Source organism: Spea bombifrons, chromosome 4 (assembly GCF_027358695.1).
Source record: "Spea bombifrons isolate aSpeBom1 chromosome 4, aSpeBom1.2.pri, whole genome shotgun sequence".
Classification (NCBI taxonomy): Eukaryota; Metazoa; Chordata; class Amphibia; order Anura; family Pelobatidae; genus Spea; species Spea bombifrons.
The window spans coordinates 110,193,849-110,210,650 of record NC_071090.1 but is presented as its reverse complement, the minus strand read 5'-3'; the positions used below and the strand labels follow the sequence as shown (position 1 = coordinate 110,210,650).

Sequence of the window (16,802 nt, the reverse complement as noted above, 5' to 3'; positions counted from 1 at the left end):
ATGACTAGGAAAAAAGAAAGAATAAATTGTAAAATAAGCAGAAACAATTTACTAATCTAGAACTAGAGATCACTGAAATTACTTTGATTTTTTTTCTTCTTTTACTTCATTAGATGTTTGTTGGTTTGCCTTGATCTGATTAGGCTCAAGCTGGTCAATTATTCAACAATGGCTCCACTCAACCTTTATGTATATCTGATCAAAAAGAGATTATGTGAACTGGGAAGTGAATAGTATGATTTTAGTATAACCTGCATTTCTTTGTCTAGGTTTAGATGGTTCATTGAATCAAGCCCAAGTCCACACGGGACAAACAAATAAGAAACAAATATGTTAGCATTTATCGTATTGTGTGATAATAAGGCTTAATAAACATAATTATAATATGATGAATTAATTAAAATATATTCAAGAACACAAATATGTGTTTCCTGTGTGATGTAAGGGTATGTTTATATAAGTAAAGGAGAAGGTACCCAATGAATTTTGTTCCTACCTTTTTGGTTCAGATGAGATCCGGAAGGCTTTTTTATTATTTTGAAAGGGAATTAATTGTCTCCCACTCACTCTCATTAACTCTTACTCACTCTTTCTCAGTGTCTGTCTGCCTACCTTCACCAACAATCACTTTTCTCCTTCTCTACTTCTTTCCTTCTCGAGATGCCTGTGGTGTGCATAGAGACTCTGCCTTATTGCAGAAGTACTTGGAAGAGACCAGAATGATAATAATAATAATAATAATAATACCACTGGACAGCTCAGGGTCCAAAGATGTTATGATCCAAAAAGCGACGTGATCCGTCATTGGGACTCTGAGCAACAGTGTCAAAAACTTCCCCGGGAATAGTCCTAGTTCCATAGCCGCATGGACTTACTCCAGCTCACTATACAGGGCCGAAGAGAGCCATACCCATTATTTTCAATTGCGCCACACAAAGGGAAAAAGGGGACACATTTTCACTTAGACCACCCATACCATATATAACTAATATAATAATTTTTTGGTCAAAATCCACCTGTATTGTGTCAATATCTAATAGCCTCATCAGTATGTTTATATATCACATTATGTATGTATGGTGTTTCTTTTTATTATAAAATTATTGTGTACTGTGTCAACATCTAGTTGTTTCATCAAAATCCAAACAGTATGTTACATATTTGATGAGGAATATTTTTGAAGTTTTAGGCAAGGGCATGTGATGTCACATTGAACTCTTTTTTCCTTTCATGCCATGACTTGTTACTCATAAAATGTATGTTAATGTTCAGAAATGAAAATGAACGTTATCACACAAAGGCTGGAGTTGAGCTTTGTCAGCTGAGTTAAACCTTAACTTGACTGACCCCTCAAATTCATAGTGAATAGACTGAAAATGCTTTAAGACTTAACATTTTAGCCACTTTGATTATTATGACCTTGGTGAAAGCATGAAAGCCCTCTTCCACTTTTGGTTTTTATTTTTTCTCTCTTTGTCACCTATTTTTTTTCTTTCAGAAATCTCACATATTTTCCTATATATTAGTTGTAACTTTTGAAAATACTGTGTATTAGTAATGACTGGCTGTCAATTTCAACAAAACTAAAACAAAGGTTCATTCTTTTTTCAAAAGATGACAATTAAACTTAAATTATTTGTCACCATTGTCAACCATCTCATTTTTGTGTAAGAATATATAGCCACTACATAAAAGTACATGAAAGTATCTGCTATTTTACCTAAAAACTATTTGATATTCAACATATTTTGTGTGATTTGCAAAGCAACTATCGAGCTCAACAAAGAATTGTAACTATTTATGAGCTTCAATAGTTAATATTTTTTGTTTTCTACATTTGGTTATTTAGAAAGGTCAGAGGCAGGTAGCAATCAACAAAAAAAGAGTCAAGCAGAAGTTGGCAACAGGAATGAAATATTATAATGGAACAGGAACGCTAGGAAGAGTTTACAGCAAAAACATGGAAGCTCACATTGATCGTACATGCCCTCATCTGAAACTTGTAAAATGTAATCATGCAGGTACTTGTACTCCCTCGCAAACATCATGCAGATTGGAGAAGCTGTGCATTGTTTCTAAAGTGTTAGCATCTGAGGACATTCAACTGAAATAAAGTCAGGTCAGTCATGGTAACTCTTAAGGTGACTGACCACTCGCCTTCTTTTTGGATAAACCCAAGAGACATTTCAGAAGGAGATTTCAATTGAGCTTCAGATTCTTCTCTACACATTGCACTGCAGTCCATATCCATTATACCTGTCACACATCGCGCAACTCACCTGTCCACCCCCGATCACTATACACCCTATCTCCCCGGCAACCAGGGACACCGGGGGAAATGAGTCGGCAGGAGGGCCAGCCCCCACGCTCAGCGTTCCATGCAGCGTGATTTTGGCTGGACATGGAATGGCACAGGTGATGAGTGGGAATTTGGGGAGGATGAGAGGAGAAGAGGCCAGGCCAAGGTCCAGAGATAAGTGAAGCTCAACATGGAACTAGTTGTCTTTTTTTGGGGGGCAGGGGGAATTATTTCAGGTCTGAAGGGACACAAACTGATATAAAGGCCCTGTCCCCCACAGTAAAAAAAATCTTGATTCCTCCTTCTGGTTCATTTGTCAGCAGTGAGTGGGGCTGATGAAGGTTTGCCTTAAACAGAGGTATGCAAATGTGGAAGCGGGTAGGGGCTTCAGTTGTAGCCTCAGGTTCTTGGCAAGCCTGACAGAGGGTTTGGTGGCTGCTAGTATCTCATCCATAGATCTGGGGCTAAAGCCACCTTTCATATATCTCTTGAGAGGATCTCAGATGTTTCACTTCTTTTACCAGTAAGGAGGAGGATGATCGTGATGAATATCCATTGGAGGGTGCCAGGTTAAGGGGCTTCATGCTCTCAAATGCAGATAAGCTGGTTCTGATAAAAAAAACATTCAACACTACAAGCAAGGGCTCTTCAGAGTATAGATCAGCAATTATACAGAAAGTTAGAAGAATGTAGTCAAAGCAGTTGCCAAAACGTCAAGAGGTCCAAGAATAGATGAATGGTTTTAGGTGGAAAAAAACCACCTGAATTGACACCACACACTGTTTAATCTGTTTTAGTTTTGCAGCAGATACAAGACATCAGTTTCAATATAACATGAGAATACAATGGGGTTTATTTACTAAATCTCAAGTCTATCAAGCGATGAGTAACTTATCTCACTTATCTCACGTTGTATGCATCTGCATGCTACAACTCATATCATTCACTCATTCATGCTAATGTTGGTTGTGAGTGACTTTGAGTGCCTGTGGCATTAAAACACTCATGAAAGTAACTCACTTCAATTATAGTCAGCGGAGAATGTTTTGCTACAATATATTTTATAGAGAGCGCTGATTGTAAGTGCTAGGTATGCCACAAGGTGGCCATATTTATGGACCTCCCACGGACACTCTGTTGTTTCCGTTTCCTCGCTGTAGCTGTTTTTGTCGCAATACATCTTAGGTTTTCTAAAAAGTTTACTTTCAGAGAAGTATTTGCCGACATTTGTTTGTTCCTGAAATAGAACTTAACTTACGATAAACCATTATCCTTATAGAGTTCTCCCGATACACAAGGGCTCTTCCTTAATTCTCTCAATGCAACAGCTACTGTATCCCTCGTGTCTTTATACATAATGCATGTCATAGTTCTATGTGTGTCGAAAAAATGTATAAATACAGATAGATGTTGACTATATTCAAGTCGATTATATTATAAGTTGTGATAGCAGATGTCACGCATGATTACTTTTTGGTTCATTTTGAAAGATCCTGCTTTTAGAAGCAAATCTCAAAGGTAATCGGATGTTTTCATTGTTGATTATGAATTCAGAATACAAGCCCGTAACGTTTATGCTTTTTTTAGCTAATTTTATATATTTTTTTTACAAATTTGTAATTTGTACAATGTTGTTTCTTGTAAATTGTAAATTTCATGAATTTAAATAAAATATTTGCAAAATAAAAAAAATGACTTGTAATGTACTTTTAAGAGAAAATCTTAAGAAAAGTATGCTGTTCTTCTAAAACAATATTTGAAGTATTTTATGCCATTAATATGGTTATTTTATTTGTATTTATATTGCTTTTACATTATTTACAGGATGAAATTGTCATGAATACAACTGATTAAAAAATGATATTATGAATAATTCTTTTAATTATATAAAAATTATACAACACACACTGGGGCGCATCGAGTAGTCATAATTTCCAATACGGAGGAAAATAAGAACATGAGAAATGGTACAATACCATGCCAAAAAAAAGTTATATATGATACATTTTGCTACTTATTGTATGCCCTCCATACTGTATTGTTCGTGTTTACAGATTTTCATAAAATAATGTGAATTTAAAAAAAAAATGTAGTCGAAAAGACAAAAGATATACAGATAAAAGATCTATTTCCCATTTTTTCCACCAAAAGGTACTAACGCAAACAGTCTTTCCTGTTCCAGGAGATGCTACCAGACAACCGGACAAAAATGACAGAGATTCTGCTTCTGGGATTTCAGAACCCTCGGATTTTTAACCAGATGTTATTCGCTATATTCCTTGTTTTCTACATTTTGATAATGTTCAGCAACCTGACGATCATTTTACTGGTGGCAAAGGTTAAAAGCCTGCATACTCCCATGTATTTCTTCCTCACTCAGTTATCATTGTCCGATATCCTGCTCACAACCAATATAGTCCCAAACATGCTCCACGTTATAATGAAAGGAGGAAGCACCATAACGTTCCCTGGCTGCATCACACAGCTTTACTTCCATGGCATTTCCATTGCTGCCGAGTGTCTTCTTCTCACTGTGATGTCCTACGACCGATATTTGGCCATCTGTGACCCATTGCATTATACCTCCATCATGGAGCTCAGGCGTCAGGTCCTGCTAATTATGTTGTGTTGGCTTTCTGCTTTTCACTTAATGTTCCCCATTATTTTCCTCGTAGCTAACTTACACTTTTGTGGACCCCCCAAAATTGATCACTTCTTCTGTGATCTTGCTCCTCTTCTCGAGTTGTCCTGCTCAGATCGTACTATTGTTGAACGTGTAGACATAGCCTTAGGAATACCTTCTGTCGTTCTGCCTTTTTTCTTCATTCTGTTCACGTATACCTATATTTTCTTCACGATTCTTGGGATTTCCTCCAGCACCGGGAGGCAGAAAGCCTTCTCCACCTGCAGCTCTCACCTGACCGTAGTGTGCACCTACTATGGGACGCTAATAATAATTTATATGTTTCCTTCTTCTAAGAGACAATTATCTATTGGAAATAAGCTCATATCTCTGCTATATTCAGTGGGAACACCATTTCTCAACCCAGTTATATACAGTCTTAGGAACCAGGAGATTAAGACGGCTCTGCTTAAAGGTTTTCCACGTAGTTTCAAAATAACTTAAACATTTTAAGATATATGACACAGAAAAGGGAAACGTTAACAAATGAGTAGCAATTAAGGGATACATTTAAATTGTGCTAATGAATAAGAGGGTAGCCTACTTGTAAACTGCTTCTTTCATTTGTCCATGTTATAATTTTCAAAACAGACATTAATAGTTAAAATATAGATATTTGTCAGGCAGTTTAAGAAAGCCATTTAATATGATTTAATATGTTACATGATATGTATTCATATAGCTCAAGCAGATTCTGTAACACTCATGCAATAGGGTGCCATTGTAGGGTAAATAAAACATTAACAAATTAATAGTCGTTAACATACTGAGAAGGAGAACCATCAAACTATTTGGTAGCTGAGGACAAGGTTGTATCCTTCTCAGAATAGATGTTTTTTTTTACTGAATGTTTGAAATTAGAATAGGAGGGAGAACGTCTGATGGAACGAGGAAGGGAATTCCAGCATGTGAGAAGAGATGATATTGGTAGAGGAGATACACTGGAGTCATTGGAGGAACGAAGAGGGCCGTTGGAGGTGTATTTGCATATGGGGGTGCAGAGTTGTTGAAGGCTCTTTAGATAAGAGTCAGAAAGGACTGATTTGGGAGATGTTCCTCAGATGAAGGTAGGAGTATTTACTCCTCTCAGCACTCTGCAGAGACGCTTGGTCCTCCTTTCCATAATCGAGCACCTCAACCTATTTAACAGGGTAGAGTGTCAGTGGAACAGCTAAGTCTCAGCAAAGAAACATTTTGGTAAGACAAACTTTATAAAAGGGATATATATGGTAGCTTAACTATGTTTGTTTATCAAAGCTACAGTATTTATAGTTTTCATTTTTTTTAATTAGTTTGTTTGTATAGTTTAAAAGCAATGGGATGTTTTGCATCAGGCTACCTAAGATATTTGGCAAAGGGTGCCTCAAAGATTATGTCATTAATTTCATATCATGAAGTTATTTATTCTCTGCTGTCCAACCCTGACAAAGACTGCCTGAACAACATCCATCAGCTAAGCAGTAGATAAGAGACAATTTAACGAGAAGGCATCATCATTGAGAACCAAAGAATAGGAAGATGGCCGTTTCAATGGTATTTGGTAGTTTTCAACTGTGCTAATAATTCATGCCGGTTTAATTGATTAAACCAAGATGCCCCAAAAATATATATTTTTTATACAAAAAGCTTTGTCTCATAAGTGACGCAATTACGTTAACCGTTTAACAGTCTTGGGAGGTAGTTTTAAGTAAAATGGTCTACTCTAGTATTTTGACATTTCAAGTACACATGAGATCAGCCTGTCTAACAACAACAACATTTCAGCAGGAGCAAGAATCACTAGCTATGATACATACATTATCACCCCAGTACAACTACCATCCATTTTACAATCCAACGTAATTCAATGTAGTACCTTGCACATCACCGGATGGAAGGGGTTAAACCGCTAAGGTTCACTTCCTCCTTGCCCTTGTGTTGTTTCTGGCTGTGTTTCTGATTACCTGTGCAGAACCTGGCTTTCCCTGACGTCTCTCCCGGCTCCTGATTCTTGGCTTGATCCTGACAGCACGGATCTCGGTATTCCGGAATCTGGCATGTCTGAGTGCTCGCCTTGGTTCCTGATCCCGGCTTGTCTTTTGGTATAACTATTTGGCTTTGTTTGCTTGGTTATTAGAATAAAGATGTTTTGCACTTTACATTTTATGTTTATCTGGTTCCTGGTCCCTAACATTATACTAGGTCCATGAACCCAGAAGACGCAGGCAATCTACCATTTTTACCAGGTCTGACCAGGTAGACCAGCACATGAACCAGTTTGCATTAGCCCTCCAGACCTTCTTGCTCAGTACTGCGCATCTGGCTCCACCATCTTTGCTACTCACGGTGCAGGCTGCCCCTATACTGTAACTACTAACGATTCTGCTCCATCTGCCATAGGTGACTCCAATGATGCTAGAGGCATGACTGAGTTTGCCCCACTTCCCGAGCATTATGGGGCAACCTTAAACAGTGCAGTGGTTTCCTGACCCAGGTCAGTATCTATCTGGCGGTGCTATCTCAGGCCTCTCTATCTGATAGGAGTAAGGTGTGCTTCATGATCTCCTTACTCTAAAAAAGGGCCTTGGCATGGGCTAATCACCTTTGGGAGATGCAGAAGCCTTTAACACACACTTATGCAGAGTTTATTATGTCTTTTAAAAGGGTATTTGATGTGCCTGCTCGCGCCACTTCGGCTGCCAAATGACTAATATTTATTCGGCAGGGTACAAGGACGGTTTCAGATAACACCATTGAATTTTGTACCCTTGACACTTGGTTGGAGTAATGAGGCTCTCATGGTTGCTTTCTCTAAAGTGTTATAGCCTTATGATAATATATAGATTATAATTTCTTCATGATTAATGCAATAAATAATTATCAATTAGGATTTAACCCCTTAATGACAAAGCCCGTACATGTGCGGGCTCAAAATGCATTGTTTTCAATAGGTTTAGGGACCGCCCATTGTCCTTAAGGGGTTAATGTACTCACCCTTTCATTTTTAATGTTGTAAGTATATTGGTAGATATCAGACAGCTATGAAGTACGATGGTTAACTGTCTACATTTGCTTTTAATATAAAGTACGTGTCCACTCATGGTAAACAACTTTGAGTAACATAGTCAAGGTCATGACTGAGGTAGCGCCACTGCGTCGCCCTCTTTTACCCCCCCAAATAAATACACAAACACAAAGTAAATAATATAATGTTTTATTATAGTCAACTATGGAAAAATAAGGCCACGGTGCAGGCCGCTTTACGCCTTCCACACCGTGACACAGATATAAATAACTTTATTCATAGTAAAATGAACTTTATTTGTAAACACGATATAACATAGTATATAATATAGCGATGCACGTGCCGCACCACCCGACTTACTTATGACACGTGCAAGCCTTAAAACTAACAATTGTAAACCAAATATAAAGGCTACAAATCGTAACCCTAAATTGTAAACAACGACTGTAAACTACCGACCCGGCTGGCACAGGCGTAAAACCGTAAAAACCGTAGAGACCACCGGCGTCCCCTGCACGGCAGCCATTGTCACGGCTAGGATTCACCAAGGCACAAGCACAAGGAGTGTCCTGCACTTAGGCCGAGGGCCTGTGCACCACGGGTCAAACCACACCTAAGGTGGTTAACCCTTGCTCTATGCCAGCTTGATAACCAACCGCCAAGGAACAAAAAAGAGGGGTGGGAGGGAGGGAAAGCTTTCCAGGTCAATTGAAAAAGTGACCTAAACGGGGTGGGCTCCCATATATATAGTGACCCCCACCCCTAAGCACAGTAGGATGATGCCCACCTATCATTGTCAGCTCAGGGCCGTCAATCAACATTGACTGACAGCCCCCAAGCATGACTCAGCAGATTTTTCTGCAAAACAGGAAACGGGAGGGGGAGAGGGCTGCCTGACGTCCCCTCAGTCATGCCCCCCTCTTGCTCCATGCTCTCGCCTGGGGCTTTCTTACCGTGTGGCGATGCCAACTTTTGGTTAAGACAAAGGGTATATAAGATATAAAAGTGAAATTGTGAGTTTGAGGCGGGCGAAATACTTTTCTTACTGAGAGACTCTATCCCACAGGTATGTTGCAACTTATTCTCTTTATTGGCAAATATTATACTTAGTTTTATATACTCTGCTTTATAGATACATTTTTGGGCTCCGTGGGGGACAGGTCTTAAGTGGTGTCATGGCATAGTCACCCAACTGTTCCAAGACACACCTAATGAAAGTACTAAATGTTCCGAGATGCATTCGATAAGGGCCAGGCTGGTAAGCTCCCACTTTACCATCAATAAGATTGCACCATTGAGCTGCAATGAGGTTAGGTCTATCCTCTATCTGTCACAGAGAATAAGGCCATGGAGGAGTATGTCTCTCGTGTGCTGACTCGGGGGGTTCATCCGTAAGTCCTACTTTCCTGCTGGTGCGGATACTTCTTTGTGAAGAAAAGGAGCAGAAAACTGAGACCCTGTATTGATTACAGTAGACTTAACTGCATCACGGTTAAAAATGCCTACACGATTCCGCTTATTACCAAGCTATTTGAGCGCTTGAGTCCAAGATGTTTACTAAGCTCGACCTACGAGGGGCATATCATTTGGTAAGGATAAAGGAGCAGGGCCGGGCCAAGGCAAAATGCCACTCCCCCCCATTATCTACCCCCCCCCGGTACTTACCTTTCAGCAGTCCTGTTCGGTCTCGGTACCGGCTTGTAATGCTGAGCGCCGGAACAGGGAGACTCACCGCAGAGGAGAGAGAGAGGGGCGCCGAGCGGGTACTGACAGCTTGGTAAGCGAAAACCACTCGGCGCCCCTTTCTCTCTCTTTCGCTTTAAAAAAAAAACAAAAAAAAAGGGCTTGGGGCGGCAAAGTACCGCCCCTTCAAAAGTGCCGCCTGGAGCGGTTGCCCCACTCGGCTCCATTGTCGGGCCGGCCCTATAAAGGAGGGCCACAAATTGAAAACTGCATTTAACACCAGGAGCAGGCATTATGAATACCTTGTTATGCCCTTTGATCTCTGCAATGCTCCCAAGGTTTGCAAGCAATTCATACATTATGTCCTCCAGGACATGCTCCAACAATGCAGGGTGGTATACCTAGACCTTTTGGTATATGCTCCTGGATCACAATTTGGCTTTGTGTGTTTGGTTATAATAAAGGTGTTTTGCACTTTATGTTTTGTGTCCGTCTGCTTCCTGGTCCCTTACAATTAGCCCCCAATATTATAAAAAAGAAGAATTGAGTAAGGCAGGGCATTGAATCACAGAGGCAGGTACTAGCAGACAGACACAGAAATGATTTTCCCAATATTAGAAAAAAAACAAGAATTGACCGCCTCAGAGTAAGGAATGAGATAGAGATGCAGTGGCTGTAGTAAGGCATGTGGCCTGGACAGGCATTTGCAGATAGGCACATGGAGCCCCTTGGCATAGGACTGAATTTTCCTCAATATTCTAAAAGAAATAAAAAAAACAAGAATTGTCCACCCTAGAGGAAGGCAAGGAGGTAGAGCAGCAGTAGTAACACATATGGCCCGGGCAGGCACTGGCCTATAGGCACTTGTAGCCCCTTGGTACAGTATTGCACTTCCCCAAAATAAAAAAATAAAAAAGAATTAAGAGCAAAAGTAATTATAACCATCTAAATAAAATTACAAGAAAACTTTTCTGTTTCTCTAAATGATGCAATTACTTTATTAAATAAATTGTGTTTTCTTCCTTCTACCTGCCCCCAGTGGCCTTTCGCAGTAATCACACCATGGTTCCCATATGTATTTCTAAAGGATATAAACATCTTCAAAGCAGGCATTGGCTGTTTAATAAATTTGCATTACATGCAGAGAACACGTACGTTCATCAGAAAAACAAGTCATGGGTATTATTCTATAGGAAAAAAAACTTGAATTTTGAAACCTTGAATTTTACAATATAATTTTTTACAATATAATAGAACACCCCAGGTAATATGAAGAATATTCTGGGTTTTTTTTTGTTTTTTTTGGTTAATTGCTTGATGATTGATTTATTGAAAATGTATTACGAAACATTGATTTTGTAAATATAAAGAATAGATCTTGTGCCAAGGAACTTTCAGAAAATGTTAACATCTGAAGAACAAAAAAAAAAGGTGGTAGGTAAAAAGGAGTTGCGACATTACTCCGGGCACCCTTGTCATATTCATGCATAGTGCTTAATAATTAGGAAAACTGAAAAGTGAGGGGGGTAATTAACAAATCCCTGTGTATTCTTACAGCATATGAAATCAAATCTGTTAATATGATATAGTATATGCAACAATCTAAACATATTTAAATTTACTTGTGGATTTAATGTGAAATCTCCAGAATCACTTCCAGGGATTATTGTATAAAAGAAAATGTAAAAGGTGACCTTTTTTTTTTTTTCTTTTTTTGGAGGGGGGGTCTTGCAGGATTAAATGATAACCCTTGCTGCCTGCAGATAAAGGTTTCATTTTTTTTAAATAGTATTAAATGTTCAAATAGTGAATTAATAATTTTCTCTCCATTTATTATTATTTTGTCTCGGTTTAATTTGACAAAATTGTATTTACTTTCAACGTATCATGTACAGAGATAAAAATGATAAAACCGATTAAAATAATCATGTAACACCACTTCAAGCGTGTCAGTCCCTTATACATTGATACATTAAATAGTAAGAAAAAAAGGAAAATAAACAATGAAAAAAGGAAAGAAAGAGAAAAAGGTGTTTAATATATTAACAGGCTGCAGTCCCAGTAGAAGTCACATATTCATAGCTTATCATCAACACTGTTGATAATCTTTAGAAAGTAAGGCAAATAAAATAACAATGAAAATTAACCCAGGAGTAAGTTTAAAATTATATTTTTTCCCCTGATAAATAAAACGAACCTGTTCTAATGCCCAGTATATTGACATTTTCTATCCATATGTAGTTAAAAGGCCCTCTAAATCTGATTTTTTCATCTTTCCTTTCTCTTTTGTATATGTTCCTCATTATTTCTTTAATATTTAGATTAATCACCAATATATTAAAGGCCTTGTAGCCCCTGAGGAAGTCAGGACAGCCAATGAAATGAACAGGGCAATAGTTCTTGTGCAGACTTGGGTCCAGAGTATTTACAGTTGTGTGACAAAAACAAGTACCTCCTCTTTGAATTCTATGGTTTTACATATCAGGACATAATAACAATCATCTGTTCCTTAGCAGGTCTACTTCAATACAACCTCAGATGAACAACACACGACATATTCCACTGTGCCATGATTTATTCAACAAAAATAAAGCCAAAATGGAGAAGCCATCTGTGAAAAACAGTAAACCTTATGATTTATTTCTTTTAAAACCATCTTTAGCAGCAGCAACTTGAAGTAATCGTTTTCTGTATGACTTTATCAGTCTCTCACATCGTTGTGGAGGAATTTTGGCCCACTTACAACATTCTTTACAACGTTGCTTTAGTTCATTGAGGTTTGCAGCGGTTTGTTTATGCACAGCTCTCTTAAGGTCCCGCCACAACATTTCAATCGTGTTCATTATTTTCTTTTTCAGTCATTCTGTTGTTGATTTGTTGGTGTGCTTGAGATCATTGTTCTGTGGCATGACCCAATTCCGGCCAAGCTTTAGCTGTTGGACAAATGGCCTCACATTTGACTCTAGAATACTTTGGTATACAGAAGAGTTCATGGTCGACTCAATGACTGCAAGGTTCCCAGGTCCTGTTGCTGCTTTTCCATTTTGGCTTTATTTTTGTTTAATAAATCATGACACAGTGTAATATTTCATGTTTTGTAATTCATCTGAGGTTGTATTTACCTAATGTATAGACCTGCTAAGGAAAAGATGATTGTTAGTATGTCCTAATATGTAAAACCATAGACTTCAAAGAGAGTGTACTTTCTTTTTCACACGACCGTACCTGCAGAACCACCTGGGAGACTGGTAAGAGAAGTCAACAGTCAAAAGTTTACATTCTGAACCGGTTACCCATTTGCTGTTAGATGTGTTTGCACTTGAGCTGGTTCTCAGTGCTTTTATTATTTTATTCAAAATAAATGTATACTTTTTACTTTTAGATATACAGTGCTATATTTCTCTCTTCTTCTCTATACATACACCCTGGAATTTTGAGGAGAGTGTGTACCTCCAATAGATGGTGTCTACCCTCCGGTGGTTAGAGGAGTCCTCGCAGAGTGTCACAGAATAATATAATATATTTTAAGGAAGACTGATTGTCCCTGAGAATCACAGTTTTTGACAATGTCCCTGCTTTACGAAAATGTTCCCCCTTAACCAGACCAGAGTGGTGGTGTTTAAGCTTTTGGGATTTCGAAATCCACAGATTTTTACCATATTTCTATTTCTTCTGTTCCTTGTGATCTACATCTTGACGTTAGTCGGGAACCTGATGATTATTATATTGGTGGCAAAGGTTCAGAGTCTGAGAACTCCTATGTATTTCTTTCTCACTCAGTTATCGACATCTGACATTCTGCTCACCACAAATATAACCCCTAACACCCTACACGTTATAATTAACGGAGGAAGCCCGATATCCGTTACTGGATGCATCACACAGTTTTACTTTCATGGCGTTTCAACTGGTGTTGAATGTTTTCTTCTCACTGTGATGTCCTTCGATAGATATTTAGCCATCTGCCGCCCATTGCATTATACCTCTGTTATGCATCTCAGGCTCCAACTCCAACTTGTCATTTTTTGTTGGCTTTCAGCTTTTTTTGTAATGTTACCCATCATTTTCCTAATGAACAATTTGCAGTTTTGTGGTCCCCACATGATTGACCATTATTTCTGTGATCTCGCACCCGTGGTGGAACTGTCGTGTTCAGATTCGACCATTCTGAAACTGGTAGATTTTGCTTTAGGAATTCCTTCTGCTGTTTTCCCTTTTTTCTTTATTATTTTTACATGTCTTTATTTTTATAACAATCATTGGAATTTCCAGCACCACCGGGAGAAAGAAAGCCTTCTCCACCTGCAGCTCACATTTGGTTGTAGTCATCACGTACTACGGAACTCTGATAATGATTTACCTGTTTCCTTCGAAGGGACAAACATCTAATAATAAGATAACATCTCTTCTATATACAATGGGAACTTCTTTTCTCAATCCAATTATATACAGTTTTAGGAATCAAGAGATTAAGAAGAATCTGCTGAAATATATCACAAATATCCTTAGAAGAAATTAAGGGACAATGTCGGCTAAGATGATTCATTCAACATGATTAATTACCTGTTCCTCCAATACACATTACATTGCATTTATTTGTATGGTATCAGCAGATTCCATAGCGCTTTTTTAATAGAGAATGGTGAAAATATTTCCACTGACAGCAGTGTTCAGGCTTAATTGGAGCGGCGGAAGGTGTAAGAGGCACCAATGACACTAGGTAGTAGCGAGTTGCCAAAATCCAGAGGTTAAGAAAGAAAATGAGTTAGGCGATCATAGGTTCGGCGTTCCAGCAGTTTAGAGGCAAGGGTTAGATGGGTAACAGGAGATCAGAGTTTATTTTAAAAGAGGATAGGAATACTTCAGTGAAAAGAGAGAGGTTGAGGTGATGGGTTAGGGTAGGTATCAGGACATGGCAGAGGGACAGTAGGAGTGAGGTGGGAGAACAATGTTGTTAGGTGGGAGGTAGAACAGGTTGAATGGTGTCAAGGGATCATCAGTAGAATTAACACAGCAGTACTTCTAATATGTATCTTTTTCTGCTCCCCATCAGTCCAAATAAAGTTAGGAACCAAGGCAATAGGGTATGGCACCATGACTTTGTAGCAACGTACTAAGTGAAGAGAGACTTGTACCACCGGAAATAAAGATCTAACTGCTTTCCTGGCAAAGCTGCATCCTCTATGACTAGAATAAAGAGGATACTTATTTTTGTGTGAAGTTGTCCCTGTTTAAAGTAGGAATTTAGTTCATTGTAGACTGATGAAGAAATATGCCAAATTATAAAAAGTAGCTTGTTTCCACAACTGGATTTCCACTGATTGGCCCGTTTATAGGCCGCACTTTTTCCCCATAATTTTAATCTTTAAAGTGGGGCTGCGGCCTATAATCGGGGTTTAGCATGTTTACCTTCTCCAGGGTGTCTGGAAGACCGGATCAGAAGACTGCTTTCGGTAGTGCGGTCCGGCAAAAATGCAGTCCCCCGGCGACGCGAGCAAAAACTTTAGTTCCGCCCTGATTCTTGATTCTCAACGTTGATGTAGATGAGGCAGACTGGTGCAGGAAGTGGAGGTCACATCTGCTGCATCTACATCAACGCTGCAAAACTAAAGTAAGGAGTAAGGAGGGTGGGAGCCTCCTACCATACATTAAATGTTAAAAAAAAATATATATATATATATATATATATATATATATATGTTTTTCTTTTAAATAGCACCAACCTATAAGGGTGCGGCCTATAATTGGGTGCAGCCAGTGTTCCCTCTAAGCTGTGCGCTTGTGCGCGCGCACATAGCTTTTTTAGAGAGCGCACATGTCCAAAAATTGTGCGCACAACAGTTTTTCCCAAAAAAAGAAAAAAATAATAATTTTTTTGAAACTTTATGCGGCGCGGACATTGTGCGCACAAAATTTTTGCTCTGTGAAACTTTTTGCACAAGATAAATTTTCTGCGCACGCCAACTAAGAAAAATTAGATGGAACATTGGGTGCAGCCTATATTTCAGCCAATACGGGTATATGTTACACACTCCTGGACACAGTTTCAATATTTCAGCCAGCCTTAATTTTGTTAATTGACATTAAAAGATGAAGATATGTAGAGCAAAATAAGAGAATACAACCAAGTAGTTGTCAGACAGTAACATTAAATTATCACAGTAAAATTAAATTATGTTTAGTATTCACAAAAAATAGGTCAAGTAGTCTTTCAAGTTAAAGGTTGACCAAACTACATGCACTTGCATGCTTACACTTGCAAAGCGACTCTGTAAGAAATGTTTTTCATGCTTTTATTCTTACCTATACATATATACACCTTAGGCCTGCATGCAACCTGAGTGCTAGGAACACATGTTCTCAAACATGTGATGTAGCTATTAGAGGGTCTTCTGTGAAATGCCAGTGTATCCTTTGACTATTCCTAAAATTCACATATTGCTATAGATATTTAAGACAAAGGAATATCTAACAAACTCATGTGTTTGAGTCTATTTACTATGAAGTCAAGTGGTCAGTCGAGTGAAGGTTTATCAAGACTGACCACATTCAACTTTAGTTGCATGCTTGCGCATGTCAACACCCACGACTTGTGAAGTTGTGACGTTACGGGCTAGGGCATGCATGTTGAATGTAAACTTGCATGTGCTTAACTGAAATTAGCAACCTGTTGCTATATTAACCCCTTAAGGACCAATGACATGCCAGAAATGTCACAAAAAAAACCATACAGTTAAGGGCCAATGACGCGCCTGGCAAGTCATGGGGTTAAATGAGCTCAGAACTCAAACGGTGGTGCTGCAATGCCTTAATATTGATACAGTAACTTGGAGTACCATACACAAAAGCAGTATAAGCACAACAGAACTGTTAAAACAGCCAGAGTGCCATGTTCCTAGCTACCTTACCTCCATCAACCACAGGGAGATATGAGTCCCACTGGGCTCCTAAGCCTGAAAAGGATTATCTTGTCAACATCAAAGATGGTAGGTGCAACCTTGCTCTGGAAATACACCCACTATATGTAGCACAGCATTCCCCTATGCTGCCATACTCAGGTTGCCAAAGGGGGGGGGGGCGGCCTAGCTCCCACCCTGATACCTATATATAGCCACACCTCCTTCCCTTTATTG

At 38.8% G+C, this 16,802-nt stretch overlaps 1 protein-coding gene and 1 pseudogene across 1 annotated transcript; both read left to right on the top strand.

The window, feature by feature from the left end:
- Positions 1-4,508: 4,508 nt before the first annotated feature.
- On the top strand, positions 4,509-5,426 carry LOC128491706 (olfactory receptor 11A1-like). Its single transcript, XM_053464017.1, has one exon. The coding sequence runs from the start codon at positions 4,509-4,511 to the stop codon at positions 5,424-5,426; it is 918 nt and encodes a 305-aa protein (XP_053319992.1).
- Positions 5,427-13,254: 7,828 nt separating this feature from the next.
- Positions 13,255-14,188, top strand: LOC128491705 (olfactory receptor 10A3-like; annotated as a pseudogene).
- Positions 14,189-16,802: the final 2,614 nt, after the last annotated feature.